Source organism: Lutra lutra, chromosome 5, assembly GCF_902655055.1.
Source record: "Lutra lutra chromosome 5, mLutLut1.2, whole genome shotgun sequence".
Classification (NCBI taxonomy): domain Eukaryota; kingdom Metazoa; phylum Chordata; class Mammalia; order Carnivora; family Mustelidae; genus Lutra; species Lutra lutra.
Window position 1 is genome coordinate 49,108,098 of NC_062282.1, and position 15,576 is coordinate 49,123,673.

The 15,576-nt window shown below is 51.0% G+C and overlaps 1 protein-coding gene across 1 annotated transcript; it reads left to right on the plus strand.

Moving 5' to 3' along the window:
- Window positions 1-662: 662 nt before the first annotated feature.
- On the plus strand, window positions 663-14,062 carry NIPAL4 (NIPA like domain containing 4). Its single transcript, XM_047729657.1, has 6 exons — window positions 663-975; window positions 4,407-4,646; window positions 7,171-7,227; window positions 8,371-8,461; window positions 10,696-10,856; window positions 11,707-14,062. Exons 1-6 carry the CDS (start codon window positions 939-941, stop codon window positions 12,333-12,335), a joined length of 1,215 nt encoding a protein of 404 aa, XP_047585613.1. The 5' UTR covers window positions 663-938; the 3' UTR covers window positions 12,336-14,062.
- Window positions 14,063-15,576: the final 1,514 nt, after the last annotated feature.

Here is a 15,576-nt window from a genome sequence, read left to right on the forward strand (position 1 = left end):
GTGTTTCTCTAATTTATTTTATTTACTATTACCCATAGTAGCAAATATAGTTCCCATAATCACAGTTGGGGTGTTTTTTTTGGGGGGGGGTGATTTGGAAGACACCAGTTTCTAGATAATAAATCCCATTTTGTTTCTCTCATTAATATATAAAGTTCTCCAGGAACAGAGAATATGGCTAACTCATTTTGGTCTCCAGTCCCTCCGAAGAAGAAATATACTTCTCCCAAGCGTCTATCGTCCATTCATTCCACGAAGACGTATTCACCATTTTGGGGGGCACTTACTTACTGTGTGCCTGTGCTAGTGCCCAGCACAGTTCAGTCCTATGTTGAATGAATGAACAAGGCAGGGAGGCAGGGAAGTAGGAAGCCGGGAAGGCAGGCAGTCAGGAAAAAACTCAGGGTCTCGGACACCATCCCCAGTCTGAGAGGGCTCCAACGGGCTGCAGTGCCTTTTCCAACTCCCACGTTTCCACTTCCACCTTGGCCAGGAAATCTCCCCCTCTCCCACCTCTGAGGACCCATCAACTCTGTCCCTGCCTAGGCAACTGGGTGCAGTCCGGGCGTCGCGGAGGGGCGGCGCCAGGGGACCCGCCCCCTTGCCTCCTGCCGGGGTGGGGGGGGTCCCCCGCAACCCGGCGACTCCCTCCCGGGATGCCCGGCAGCCTCCGCACCCCGGGAGGGCGCGTGCCCTTGTGCGGGCAGCCCGGGCGCTGGGCCCCCGACCCAGGGAGTTGCCCGAGACGCCGGGGTGACTCCTCCCCGGGGACCGTCCCCCTCCGGGGCGCGTCATTCTCTCCACCCCTGGGTCCGACCCCAGCAGCTTCTCGCACGCCGGCCAAGCCGGGACGAGTCTCGGCCGCCTGCTCCGGAGCCGGGGAGCCCGGGGCGCCAGCCGCCCGCGCGTCCGTCGGTCGGTCCGTGCGCCCGGGGCCCATGGAGCTGCCGGCCAGCAACGCCAGCTGCCAGAACGGTGCGTGCGGGCCCAGGGGACCCGGGAGCGCCAAGCGCTTCGCGCCTTCCCTTCCCGGCTGCTCCTTTCCCTCGCGTGCTCTCCTGCGGCGGCCCAAACCGGGGAGGGCTGGGTCAGCATGACCTATGGTCCGGCCGGTCTTGGGCGGGGGAGAGGAGCAGGGTTCTGGCTGACTTCCCCACCTTCGGAGCTGGGGAGCTGAGAGGGAGAATGGGAGGAAAAGGGACGCGTGGGGCGGGAGGAGGCGGAGGCAGACATAATTGATTGGGGCTGGTCAGCCAGAGGTGAAGGGTTTCACGGTGGTTTCTTATGTATAGTTGCTTCAGATTCTCTTACCTGCCCAGGTCTGGTTGTCTCCCTGGGGCCCACCAAAGACCAGGCAGAGGGATGCAGACACTCACACCGCCAAACCCAAATGCACCTTGTAGGAAAATGAGGGAAAGAAAACCAGGAAGGGATAAGGAAAGACCCTGAGCTGTGCGTTGAGCTCTTACCAGGAATGCGGTGGTAGACTAGACCCTTTACCTGCATTATCTCATTTAGTCCTTAACTCTAGAGGGCAAGTAGGTATTATTACCTTGCTGTCTCCTTTCTGGAGAGAAAGAAACAGAGGTCCTGAAAAGTCTGATAATTTGTGCAAAGGTCCTGCAGTTGGGGGAGTGAAATGTAAAATTAGAGCTCTTGGATTCTCAAACCTGCAGTCATGTTGCTATACTCCTTTCTTGATGTGTCTCCATGCTCCTACCTCCCCTTGCTCTGGCAGCCTGTCGGAGAGCGCTGTTTCTCTAACTTCTCTTGCCCAGCGAAGTGTTCAAAGCCAGCTCTGTGGGTGTTGGCTGGCTTTGGTTTCCTGACCAACAATGCAGTCCATTTTCGGCCTCACCTTCCCCTGGGGAAGAATATGTTCCCTGGTCCTAGCATATTCTGGAAGAGAAATGGGAATCACCAGGCCCAACAGCCATTTGCCTAATGAGCATCCTCCCCAGAGCTGGATTTCCTTTGGCCCTCAGCCCCCTCTCTCTTTTTCTTTCTGTCCTTATGGGAAAATGTAATTCACTGGAGGCTGCCAGGGCCTCAGGTGCTTCAGGCTTCCCCAAAACAGGCAAGTTCACCATTTGGCTCCACCTCCTGGAGATGCGCCTTCAGGAAGGCAGGTGAAGGGCGTGGGAATGGGATTGGCCTTCTTCTAGGGAGTCACCTTCCTTGGCCCATATCCTGGCTCTGGCTCATTTCCTGCGTTCAGGGAACTCCCCAGACTCGACCGTCTGAGCTGAGGAACAGGAGTGAGAGGTCAGACCAAATCTGAGTAGGGATGGAGATGGCTTCTTGTCATACCTTCCCTTGATTGTGACACAGGTGTTAGGAAGAGAGATCACCCATTGCAAAAGACACATGGATGTCCCCGGTGGCTTCCAGGCCCAGCTCTGCCACTAGGTTTTTGTGAGATTCAAGCAAGTCCTTCCCCTCCTCAGGGCCTCAGTTTTCCTGGCTGCAAGTAAGAGGGTTAGCCAGCCTGTTTTCCCTGGGCTCTCCAGCACCATTGTTCTCTGCTTCTGTGCCATGGAAGAAAGGTCAACATTGCTCTTTCTTTATTCAACCAAGATGCCACTCTATGATCCAGATACCGCCAATGCCAGAGCTGCATGACCTTGGACTTTGAGGCCCATCCAGTGCCGGCCTGTAGTTCTCATTGCTCTGAGAAGTGCCTGGCCCAGGCTTCCATTCCTGGCGCAGGAGGCTGAAGTTTTGTGCCCCACAGTTTGAAAAAGACCTTCTACCGCTGGTGGTCACAAATTCAGATGCCTACAGGGGCTGAGCACATAACCCAAATGATTGAAGGGCAGCAGATACGGACCACAGGGAATTGCATAGAACGTGTCCTAAGGGGGCAGCCACTCTCAGCGGCAGTCAGTGGTGGGCTCTGGGAAGGTGCGCTCCATCAGGTAAACAGAGGCAGATCAAAAGCTGGATTTTCATGGGAAATCTGATTTTTTTTTAAAGATTTTCTTTATTTATTTGACAGATAGATCACAAGTAGGCAGAGAGGCAGGCAGAGAGAGGAAGGGAAGCAGGCTCCCTGCTGAGCAGAGAGCCCGATGTGGGGCTTGATCCCAGGACCCTGGGACCATGACCTGAGCCGAAGGCAGAGGCTTTAACCCACTGAGCCACCAAGGCGTCCCGGGAAATCTGATTTTAAATGTAGGTAATGAATTCATAGTTTAAAACAACCCTCAAGAGACGAAGTGAAGCCCCAGCCTGCCCTTGCTGCCTGCCCTGTGGGGCACCGGTAGCAGTTAAGAGCATGGCTTTGACATCACATGGAGAACAGTTTGGCTTCACTGTGTGCTGCCAGTGTCGTCTTACTCAGCTTACCAAATTTATCAGGGCCCCAGTTTCTTTGGCTAAAACCCTGGACATGATCCCTGTGCCATTTCCATGATAGGAATGCTCTCGGAACACCCCAGAGCAGAGGAGCATGTGGTCCTGGCACTAGGGGATTACTGGCTGTGATTTAGGTGGTTTTTCTGAACTTGGGCAACTTAGCTCCCCTGACAGAGGGTGTGCCCCTCGGGCCCAAGGTTGTCCTATTGTCTTCAGTGTTTGTGCCAGAAGGCAAGCAAGGGTTGGTGGGTTCTGGGACATGAGGGCTGATTCAGGCTCTCAGGATCTCTAGGACTTGGAAGGCGAACTAAAGGGATGCTCCATGGGGCGACAGGGACAGTAATCCGTCTGAGGCTGGAAGGAGACCCCCCACCACTGACCACGGGCCCCAGAGGTCTTAGAATAAGGCCTAGGAATGGTCAGTTGTAACCAACAGGCTGCTTATATTTAGTTACCTGCAGGCCCTGAAGGGGCTGTGGGAGTTCTAGCCTCACTCCCTCATGTTAACTATCAGCAATCTCAGTTGTGGCTGGAGGTGGGGATATGGCAGTGAAGAGGCCGCTTGGAGGGGAGACTCCCTGCGTGATCCTGAGCTGTCAGAGGTCCAGAGGCTGGGAGGGGATGCCTCGGGAGGGGGGCGGGGAGGTTGGAGTCAGTGATGTCTGAGAGCTTGGAGGACCCTGCTTGGTGTGTGGGGCATCAGAACACCTTAGTGGTCACATGCTAGAGTTCTGGAGTCAGACAGTCTGTGTTCTTAGGCAAGGTGCCTGACATCTCATGGCCTCTATTTCCCATCTATGAAATGGGAACTCAAGGCAGCACTGATCTGACAGATGGTCATAAAAATTGGATGAGTTCCACAAATAAAACTCCTAGCCAGGAGTAGGCACTCAGAGGATGCTATCTATTGTTGTTGGGTTGAAGCCCCTTGTATGGATGGAGGCCCACTGCGGCTGAACTATGGGGTCTGAAACAGTAGTCAGTTCCAGGATTTTGAAAGCACACCGATGTCCCTGGTGTGACTCTCTTATTGTGCTCTTCCCGTCCAGGTTCCCTGATCAGCCTGTACTGCTCCTCCCACCAAGTCCTGTGCCAGATCGTCGGTGACCTCAGCCCCCAGGTGCCCAGCAATGTCACCTCTCACAGCTGGAAGGAGAGGTTCAGGCAGAACTATGGCTTCTATGTTGGTCTGGGTCTGGCCTTCTTGTCATGCTTCCTCATCGGCAGCAGCGTCATCCTCAAGAAGAAAGGCCTTCAGCGACTGGTGGCCTCCGGGGCCACACGGGCCGGTAGGGTCCTGGCAGGGAGGATGGGCGTAGGGTGCTAGGCAGCTGAGCCCCCAGCCAGCCCTGTGAACCTCCCTTCACGGGGGTCCCCTGCGGCAGTTGGCAAGCTTAGCCTCCATGGTCACAAAGGGTTCATTGTTAATCCCGCTGGGAATCCAGTCCACCCTCAGGAGATCTCCCTTTAAAAATCCAACATTTCTGGAGAACTTCAAGATAAATTAATTGGGGTACAGATAAGGAAAAGTTTCAGGGCCAGGAACCCAAAACCCCAGATCGAGTCCAATTCTATTTCTTACCAGCTCTGTCATCCTGGGCAGCCATGACTTCCCTGCCAAATGGGAATACAGATACCTCTGCCCAGAGCAGTGGTATCTCCAGTGGTATCACCGGTATCTCCGGTGGCCCCTTGGCCTCTCAGATGGAGCCCCTCACAGGCCACAAAAGAATGACTGAGGCTCTGTCCACAAGGGAGTTGTTCGCTTGGAAATAAGGTGTGTATCTATGAACCCATTCTGGAGAAAAGGAATCACGTGTAAAAGAATTCGTTCATTTAATTATCATTCACTGCATACCTGCTGTGCCAGGTCCCACGCTGGACATGGGGACCCGGGACCCATGGGGCATTGAGCCAAGTGGGGGACCCAGGCAACTGTTCCCCAGTCTGTGACGTGCTCTTTATCGTGGGGAAAATTCAGGACACTTAGGGGGTATTTTGGAGGGGCGTGAAAAGCCCAGGCCGGGAGGGTTAGGGGAGGTTTTCTATAAGGTGATCTGGAAGCTGGGACCTGAATGATGAGATGGCTAAGGGAGGGGGAAAAGAGGAGGTCGTGGTAGAAAGAACAGTATGTGCAAAGGCTCCAAGGTGAGAGAACATGAGTGACGTTAGAAGCTGAAAGTAGCTCGGAGGGCTGGGAGTGGGGCGGGGCGGGGGGGGGATAAGAGACAGGAGGGCGGGGGAGGGCCAGATGGCAAAGAGTCTTATAAACCGGGCAGAGTTTGGGCGCACTTGTAAGTGACAAAGGTTTTAGGCAGGGAACAGACATAGTTCCATTTATGATTTGAAGGAATTGCTGGTTGTTGCGTGGATAATGGATTAGGGGACAAGCACAGCACCTAGGAGACCAGTTAGGGGAGAGAGAGAGCACAGCTTGGACCGGGGGAATTGTGGGAACGGAGACCATGGTGGAGTCCAGAGGTAGCTTTCAAAGGCAGAACTTACTGGGTTTGGTGTTGACTGACTCCAAGGAGAGGGTAAAACAGAGTCGAGACTGACTCAGCTTTCTGAATTGAGCAACTGGGGAGACGAGGGCGCTGTTTTCTGAGATGGAGAATGCAGGATGAGCAGGTTTATGGCATCAGGATGGTTCAGGTTTGGACATGTTCAGTGTCATGTTCAGTGAGACACTGTGTTTTGGAAGCAGACTCCTGAGGTTCCAACTCTAGCTCCATTTCTAGCCCAAAACACAATTTTGGGTGTCATAGTGTCTCCATTTGAGTGGGGAAAAATGCCAGAAAATAAATACATTAACTCAAATTATAATACCATGAAGGAGAAGAGGTGGGTGTGATAAAGAGAATCCCAAGGGAGACATCACAGAGATAAGGGGTCAGGGAGGGCATCTTAGGGGAAGCAACGTTCAAGCAAAGCCCTGAAGAGTAAGGGTAGAGATAAGCAAATATCATTAAGAAGACTATTCCTGACACAGAAAAGCAAGGGTCTTAAGGCCAAAAAGAGCTCCTCATTTTAGAGGAACTAGAAGAAAGCCCGAGTAGCTAGACAATAGTAAGAAGAGTGGAGAGAGGTACCTTTGGAGATGTGAACAGGGTCAAAACTATGAACTGGCTTGTTTAGGATTTTGGTCTTTTAAGAGTATTTGGAAGCCATTGGCCTTTTACAAGCTGAGGAGTGACAGTATGATTTACATCCTTAAAAGACCATCGCCTGCTCTGATTGAATGGGTTATAAAGGGATGATGGCAGTGACACCAGAGGAACCTTGGGAGGCTGTGGCCTCACCCCAGGCCAGAGTGGGTAGCACCTTGGAGTCGGGTGGTGGCAGTGGAGTGGACACATGTGAGATGCTCTTTGGAGAGGGCAACAGCAGGTTGGATGGAACCCAGAAGGTGGAGGAGTGGGAGAGTCGAGGGTGATTCCCTGGTTTCTGGCTTAAGCAGCTAGGTACATGGAGGTACCACTTACTGAGTTTCCTGTGGTGGGTGGGTGGGCGGGGTGCACTCAAAATCAAGAGTTCTGTTTAGGACAGAGTTTGGGATGCCTGTGGGAGATCCAAGAGACGTCAAGTAAGCAACTGGACATTCATCTAGGCTCAGGAGAAAAGGCTCAGTACCCATAAATGAAATAAGGACGCCAGCATAAAGATGGCATGTGCAACTTTGGGAATGGATAAAGTCACTAAGCAAGGGAAACATATATTGAACCCCTCAAGACTGGAGAGTTAAGGTAGAGATGAGAAAGGACCTGAGAAACCACGGCCAAGTTCTGACTTTGTGCCCATTCCTTTCTACAGTGGACGGAGGGTATGGCTACCTGAAGGACGCCATGTGGTGGGCTGGCTTTCTCACCAGTAAGTGGGCTCTTTCCTAACAACACTGACGCACTGATGGCAGAGGCGGACACGAAAGGAGGGGTGGTGGGGATATTTCTGTCTTTGTGTGAAGTGTGAATCTCAAAGGGAAAACCTTGGCAGTCGTTGCAGGTAGAACATCTTCCCCGTATTTTGGATCACATTCTCCACCCCAAGTCAGTCCTGCATCCATGAAACTTGTATCCCCAGAGAGGCTTGTAGGGAGCTGCTAATGAGAAAGGTGTCATTACTCAACTTCCCTTGAAACGGAGAGACTCCAGCTGCTGGTCAGAGTGTCGTGGCGCCCCTCAGCCAGGTTTTCCATTCCACAGGCCATGTGTTGGCTGACGTAGTACACGGCTGGTCTGCCACTTAAAGTTTGCCCAGATTTACACATTCGCACATTACCCCCACTTTCCACCCACCCTCCCTGGCTTTCCAATCCTAATTCTTTTGAATGGAAAAATTAGCCAGCTTTCCATTTATAAGTCAGGTTTTGATCTCAGTCTTAGTTATGGCCATCGCATTCATCCTCTCAAAGGGCAGACCCAGGTCATTCTCTACCAGCAGACATAGAATATGCACTTATAGGAGTCTGCAAACTAGAAACTCAAATGTGGAGGATAAATACATTCTATGCATCTCGTCCAGGCTGTGGGGGGATGTAAGAATTTCTAACCACCTGCCCACAGTTCCTCTGGGACAGATGGCTCCATGACCAAGTGGTACCTGGAGAATTAATAACTAAATGTTTCTTTGGCAATTAACACTTCCTAGAATGCACCTTGTAGATACAGACCAAACATCGGGTGTCCCCGAGGCATACTTCAGGGTGGCCTGCACTAGAAGTCAAGATGCCTCGGGGATAGGAAGGCGTCCTTCCACCCACATGCCATGTGACTTTGGACTCTGGGACTAGCTTGTCCCATCTTTAAAATGGAAGGATTTGATCAGGAGCGTCTGGGCCTGACATTCCGATCAGATTCGCCAGGGGCAAATCATAAGGACCAAGATTCTAGGGAATGCAGCCCGGGATTCTGGGAATGGTTGATCACTGAATGAAACTGTCTCCACCCAGGTTAGTTTGGGCTGGAGATGGGGCATCGAAGCCACACTACCCTGTTTTCTCCCTTCATTTCCTAGTGGCTGCTGGAGAAGTTGCCAACTTCGGGGCCTACGCATTTGCCCCTGCGACAGTCGTCACCCCTCTGGGAGCGCTGAGTGTCCTCATAAGGTTATCATCTCCTCTCTTGCTGTCTCTCCCTCCTTCCTATTTTCAGTTTGTTGAGGTCTGGAGCTGTAAGTGGGATCACCTGCCGCTGGCAGTCAGGGACCTGGGTCGGTCCCAGCTCCCAGAAAGAGGCACTGTGCTGGTCCGAGCTCCGAGTCTTGGACTGTTGGCTGCTTCTTCTCTAGCACCCCCTCAGAAGAATGGCCAATAGAGGGGGTGGCCAAGCCCAGACCAGCTGGAAGGGCTTCCAGTGCCACCAAGCCGGACGCCTCATGTCAATGTCTTGGTGGGTCAGTAGGCGCAGCATTCAACTTGGAAAGCAGGAGCTCGAGATTGGCTCTCCCTGAGCTCTGACCTTAAGCTCAGCCACTCAGTAATTACATTACCATGGGCCAGGCCCTTAACTCCCCTAAGCCTCTGTTTCTGCTCTGCTCAGTGCGGATGCTAATAATCCCTAGGGCGTTGCTTCAAGGACTAACTCTGTGGGCTTCCCATTGCCACCTTCCTCTCGAACTATAAGCATAGTTCCTGGACGGAGGGGGGTCTTGGAGCTCCCTTTGAAGCTGGCTGTGATGATTGGCTTTAACCTGGGTGCCTTGGTAAATCCTATCAAACCACACCCAGTACACACAGCTTCCTTTGTTTTGTTGTACCATCTTGATGACAATTTTGTAACATTGACACAATCAAGAATAAACAGAGGCATGACTCACATCACACAGCTGGCTGATGTAGCCATGATTACACTGTCGCCTATCTGATTACTGTATGAATTTCCACTCTCAGGAAGTTGGGAGAGGTAGGGAATTCTCCACTGTGTGACCTGCCTATGTGAATGCCCCCAGCCTCTCTCAAATGCCAGTGTTTTTGGTAGTTTTAGAGGAGAGACGGAAGACATTCAGACGAGCTTGGACATCAATCCCCTTTCTCTTGGTACCTTAAACAGAACTTTGGGGAGTAATTCAGTCCTAAATCAGCCAACTGCCTTTTACCCTATGCTCATGTTACCTTCCTAAAGAAACAGAAAGCTGTCCTGCGATCATACCTGCCTTATCCAGTTTCCCTCCCTTCTTCCCTCACCTCTGCCAGCTCATCTGAGGATGTGAGGGAATGAAAATCATATCACCAAGGAATAGCAAGAAACTGGAGGGGTTTTGCCCAGGCAAGAGAAAACACAGGGAACTCACAGGAATTCTCTTCAATGAGGTGTAGAGGAAAAATCATAGGATTTATAATTAGACAGAAACTCAGCTAAAATCCTGGCTCTGCTACTTACTAGTTGTATGACCTTGCCAAGTTATTTTAACTTTTAGGAGACTCAGTCTTCTCATCTATAAAATGGGGATAGTATATTTTACTTCTCAAAGAGTTATAAGATGTTAATGGGATATAATAAGTAGAAAATTCCAGGCACCTGGGTGGCTCAGTGGGTTAAGCCTCTGCCTTCGGCTCAGGTCATGATCTCAGGGTCCTGGGATCGAGCCCCACATCGGGCTCTCTGCTCAGTGGGGAGCCTGCTTCCCCCCCACCCCCGCGTGCCTCTTTGCCTACTTGTGATCTTGTCTATCAAATAAATAAATAAAATCTTTAAAAAAATAAGTAGAAGGTTCATAGCGTAATACCTAGTACATAATATATGTAATGTATTATGTATCTAGTACATAATACATTACATATATTATGTACTAGGTATTATGCTAGGACATAGTGCCTATAATTGTCATTGTGGTGGTTTATATTGACATATACAAATGGAAGAAGGAACAGATCTGTTCTATATGAACTCAAGGCACTCAAGGAGTAGAAATAGGACATTGAATAGAAATTATCATATTTTTGGTAATTAGAATGAACCTACGATAGAATCATTTGCTTTGTGAAGGGGTGAGTTGCTTGCCATCAGAGGTATATAAGCCAAGCCTCAAAGCATCTGTTCGTAATGTTAAGGGGAGATGTGCTTACTGGGTGGGAAGTTAGACAATGCCATGAGGGCTTTTGTGACTTCTCTGTTGGGGATCCTTTTAGTCTCTGCAGTGAAAGAAATCCACATGTATGTCCATTCCTCCAGCACATACCAGAACCCTCCCATAAATAAGTATCTATTTCAAACATTTTGTGGGGGAGAGTAGTGAGTCCTGATCTGTTCTTCTCCATGAATGCTTGCTCAGCCACCATTTTCCTTCAGGACCCTGGGACAGGCCCGGCTGCTAATCCCTCTCTCTCATGTCCACCTGCAGTGCCATCCTGTCCTCATACTTCCTGGGAGAGAGCCTGAATCTGCTGGGGAAGCTGGGCTGTGTGATCTGTGTGGCTGGCAGCACAGTGATGGTGATACACGCCCCCGAGGAAGAGAAGGTTGCCACCGTCATGGAGATGGCTGCAAAGATGAAAGACACAGGTAGGACCACGCCCCGTCCCGCCCGCAGAAGCTGGAAAGCTCAGGGGATGAACCCCAGGGAAGGTCTCACTGGGTGCTGACCATGCCAGGTGCTGCCACCTGGAGGAGAGGGAGGCTAAAGAAGGAAAGTCGGGGGTGGGGGGGCAAGGGCTCGTCTTAGGGTTGGCTCGCAGGCTTCCCAGCCTGATGTGTATTGATGTCATTTATTCTGTGTTTATTATGTACCAGGCACGGTTCTAAATACATTCTATGCATTGTTCTGGTATGTTCAGGCCACTGTAACAGGATACCACAGACTGGGGGGCTTATAAACAACAGAAGTGTATTATACTTCTGGGAAGTCCGAGATCAAGGCCCTGGTTTGGGCCACAATTTGGTTCATAAATGGCCAACTTCTCTCTGTGTCCTCACATGATGGAAGGAGTGAGGGAGCTAGCTCTCTGGGGTCTCTTTTATAAGGACACTGATCCCATTCATGAGGGTGCCATCTTCAAAGGGTGCCACCTTCCAAAGGCCTCATGTCCAAATACCATCACATTGGGCATTAATGGGGTTGGGGGGAATGACACAGTCTTATAGTTTGCAGTATCTCATTTAATCCCACAAAAAAAGATCTATGAGAAAGGTCCTATTATTAGCTCTATTTTACAAATAAGGAAATGGAGGTTTTGTGCTTTAATTAATAACCTGCCCAAATTATTTAAAAGTTGTGACCTGGGGCTGGACCCTATCTCTGTCTGACTTTAGGGCTTAAGTTTTTAGTGCTATCTCCCATGACCAGGGGTAGAAGGTTCTGGAAACTAAGCACCCCCTCTGCAGCTCAGTTATCTGTCTCCCACCCCTCCTGAAGGGTACATCGTGTTTGCTGTGCTTCTCCTGGTGTTCTGCCTCATCCTCATCTTCGTCGTCGCCCCACGCTATGGACAAAGGAATATCCTTGTCTACATCATCATCTGCTCTGTGATCGGAGCCTTCTCCGTGTCTGCTGTCAAGGGCCTGGGCATCACCATCAAGAACTTCTTCCAAGGGATGCCAGTGGTGCGGCACCCCCTCCCCTACATCCTGTCCCTCATCCTGGCACTCTCTCTCAGCACTCAGGTCAACTTCCTCAACAGGGCGCTGGACATTTTTAATACCTCGCTTGTGTTCCCCATCTACTATGTGTTTTTCACCACGGTGGTGGTTACCTCCTCCGTCATCCTCTTCAAGGAATGGCACAGCATGTCTGCAGTGGACATTGTGGGCACCCTTTCTGGCTTTGTCACCATCATTCTGGGTGTGTTCATGCTTCACGCTTTCAAAGACCTGGACATCAGCCAGACCAGCTTGCCCCACATGCACAAAAACCCAACCCCCTCTCCCACCCCTGAGCCCACGGTCATCAGACTGGAAGACAAGAATGTCCTTGTGGACAATATAGAACTCTCCAGTACCCCATCACCAGAAGAGAAGCCCAGAGTATTTATAATCCATTCTTAAAACTTGGAATCGGTGAGTGAGAAGATGAGCTCTATGGTACAGCCTGACCTCTCCATTTCAGAGGCACCTGGTTATTTTCACCCCCACTGTTACCAGCGGGCTCTCTTTTCTCAAGACGTTCATTTATACCTCATCACTGTTTCCAGAAGAAGGTTCCCTACCCAGTGAGTGGTGGTGGCAGAACTTTGTGGAAACAGCCTCAGCGACCAAATACATCGGTGCCAGCAGGTCCCTTGGACCTCCCTTCCCACTTGTGTCCTCGGTGCCATCCCTGCGTTGTGGGGAAGAAGGGAGAATCTGACCCGTTGAATGTAGCACAGGCCAAGACCTTCCCTGAGATGCTGGTTGTCGGGCAATCTTTAGTGCTCGCTCTCCTGAGACTGAATCCCATTCCTCCGCCCAAGGAGGAAGCGCGTTGCCAGAAGCCCAGACAGCAGCTCCTCACGCCTCCCCATCTAGGACTGACGACTGATGTGAGACGTCCTGCTGCTTTTGCCACTCGGGCCCTGGGGACAAAAGCATGACCTCAGCGACCTTCTTACGGTGAAAACCACCTGATGTCTCAGGGACCATTTGCAGCAGCCCCGTTCCCCGAGCACTCCAGCCTGGAGGTCAGCGTCTTAGTTTCCGTCCGTCCCCAGACCCTCCCCTTCTGTCTCTCTCTCCGTCCTAAGGAGTCGTCACTGAGACATTCCGGCAATTACCTTAGGACTCAAGACAAAATGACAAGAACAACGGCAACAGAAGATCCTCCACAGCCAAGCTGCGCCGGAGCAGCCCAGTGTTTCGTTTCGCCTCGCTCTGGAAAGAGAACCGTGTTTGCGCTGGTCTTAAAAGTAGTCCAGCTGTCGTGATAGCATTTGGCGGAATGCACTTTCTTTTTCCTCAAGGAGTCAACCAAAATATGATTTGGGGAGATGGGGAGAGGGAGGAGCAACGTCAGAAATTGGCAGAAAGCAGCCAGAAGCCCTCTAGAAACCCGGAGCTGACTTTTGTGTTTACTCTAGTGCCCAACCAAGAACCCAGGTGGGAGGGGCTCTGGATAATTTCTGGGCTGTAGCCTCAGATGCCTGAGCAGTGGGATCTGCCTTGAACTTTAGTGACCTGTGGGGTTGTAAGCTTGGCATGGGGTGCATTCTGGCTGTTGATCTGATTGCCACCAAGTCCCCAGGGCCACTGATGAGCTCCCCGCCCTGGGAAATAGCAGGTCATGACTGCTCCAACACCACCTGCTTTGGGGACCGCCTTTAGTCCCCTCACATTTGACCAGAAGCATTCAATACACAAGAGCAGGTGGAGGGAGAGAGTTTGCTTCCCGTCTTCTTTCTAGCTCCAGGCGTTGGTGGAAGGACCATTGAAGGGGAAGTAAGAGAGCCAGTATGAAGGGGAAGTAAGAGAGCCAGTATGTCTATAAAGAGGGAAGGCTTGATCCTTGTCCCCTGGGGTGGGGACGCAGAGCTTCCCTGTATAACCCCGTACCTGTGTCCTGGGTTGACGCCCCCTCCCCTGAGCACAGCCAAGCGCGGGCCAAACTCTTGCTGGCCTTGAGCCTCCACAGGCTTGTCTGACCGACAGACCGTCTTCCTACACCTCCGGCCTCAAATCCCCGGTTTTTAATGAATGTGGATTTCCGTCTGTGGCTAAAATCAGTGCAACATGTTGGATCTTGAGAATGGCAGTCATCGAAGGGCCCTGAGAGTGTGGTCCGCGGGGTCAAGAATAAAGACCCCGAGTATGTTTACTCAATACTTGTGTCTTGGCCTTCTTTGGACGCAGAACAATGAAACTGGTTTGTCTGGGGCTGGGGGGCTGGTACCCAATCTCTGGAGGGTTGTGGCTGCCAAGTACGTCCCTACAGTAGCTTTTGCAGCCACCCGCTCCCTGCAGTGGGAAAGACCATTTTGGGAATAGTCCATTGAAAATATTCATCCCTTGTTAATGCCTGAGCCCATACTGGGAACCAGGCACAGTACTAAGAGCTTCATGTGAATTCTTTTAAGTCCTCACAAATCCCCAAGGTAGATACATTTTTTTAATCCCCATTTTATATACAAGGAAAGGGTTACAGGGAGGTTAAGTAATCCCCCAAAGTCACGCAGTCAGGAAGATTCAAAGTTGATATCGGCTCCAAGCCTAGAGTCTTAACGACCAGGCAGTACATCTCCCCAAAGGGCTAAAGAAGGCTGGCACTACTTCATTCTTTTCTGTGATCAGTGCTGTCTCCCCCCTGTAGACGGAAGCCCCATGGGAGCTGGTCTTTATTTGCTGCTTATTCTCACTGCTCAACACATAGTTGGCACTCCTAAAAACATTTATTGAATGTAGGGACAATTCTGTTCCAATAGTCCTCCTTTGCCCAAACGTTCGGGGGCCAGCTCTCAGTCCAGATAAGAATTAAATGAACCCCTGGCATGTCCAGAAGAGCAACTCTAAAACTGTCATAGCAGTTTCTGAGCACTTGGCTTCTGCCCGGCAAAAACAGGTGGGTGCTATCACAGGGCGCACTTCCCTGATGATCACGACACTTTTTTTTTTTTTTAAGATTTTATTTATTTATTTGACAGAGATCACAAGTAGGCAGAGAGGCAGGTAGAGAGAAAGGAAGGGAAGCAGGCTCCCTGCTGAGCAGAGAGCCCGATGCAGGGCTTGATCCCAGAACCCTGGGATCATGACCCGAGACGAAGGCAGAGGCTTTAACCCACTGAGCCACCCAGGCGCCCCTGATCACGACACTTTTGAGGGAGGTGTTATTCCCACGGTTATCTCCCACAGTGTAGCAGAAAGAGTTCTGGAAGGGTTCTGAAACTCATCCACTCTCTCGCATCTAGTAAGCAGCAGAGCTGGGACGCGGACCTCGGTCTGCCCATCCAGGTTTTGTGCATTCTGTTGCTGGCCAATCTAGGACTGGCGGTTGGTTTAGATGATGGTGTTAAGCAGGCAGCAGCGTTTCGGTAAGGGGCTAATTTCATGAGCAGGCATTGCAGTAGTCAAAGCATTTGTGTTTGATGCCTTTGAAATCCTTAGGCAATCTCAAAGCCCTGAGAAGTTAGAAAAATAGAATCAAATACCAAAGACCTCTCAGGCCTTTTGTGAGGATTAAATGAGATCATTCACATAAAGAAAGTAGGATACAATGCCAGCTCAAAACTCAGTGGATGTTAACCTGCTCTCGTGGTTATTATGTTCTCTCTTGCAGAACCTTAGAACTAAGGTGGGGATCAAATGAGAGAATAAGGGTGAG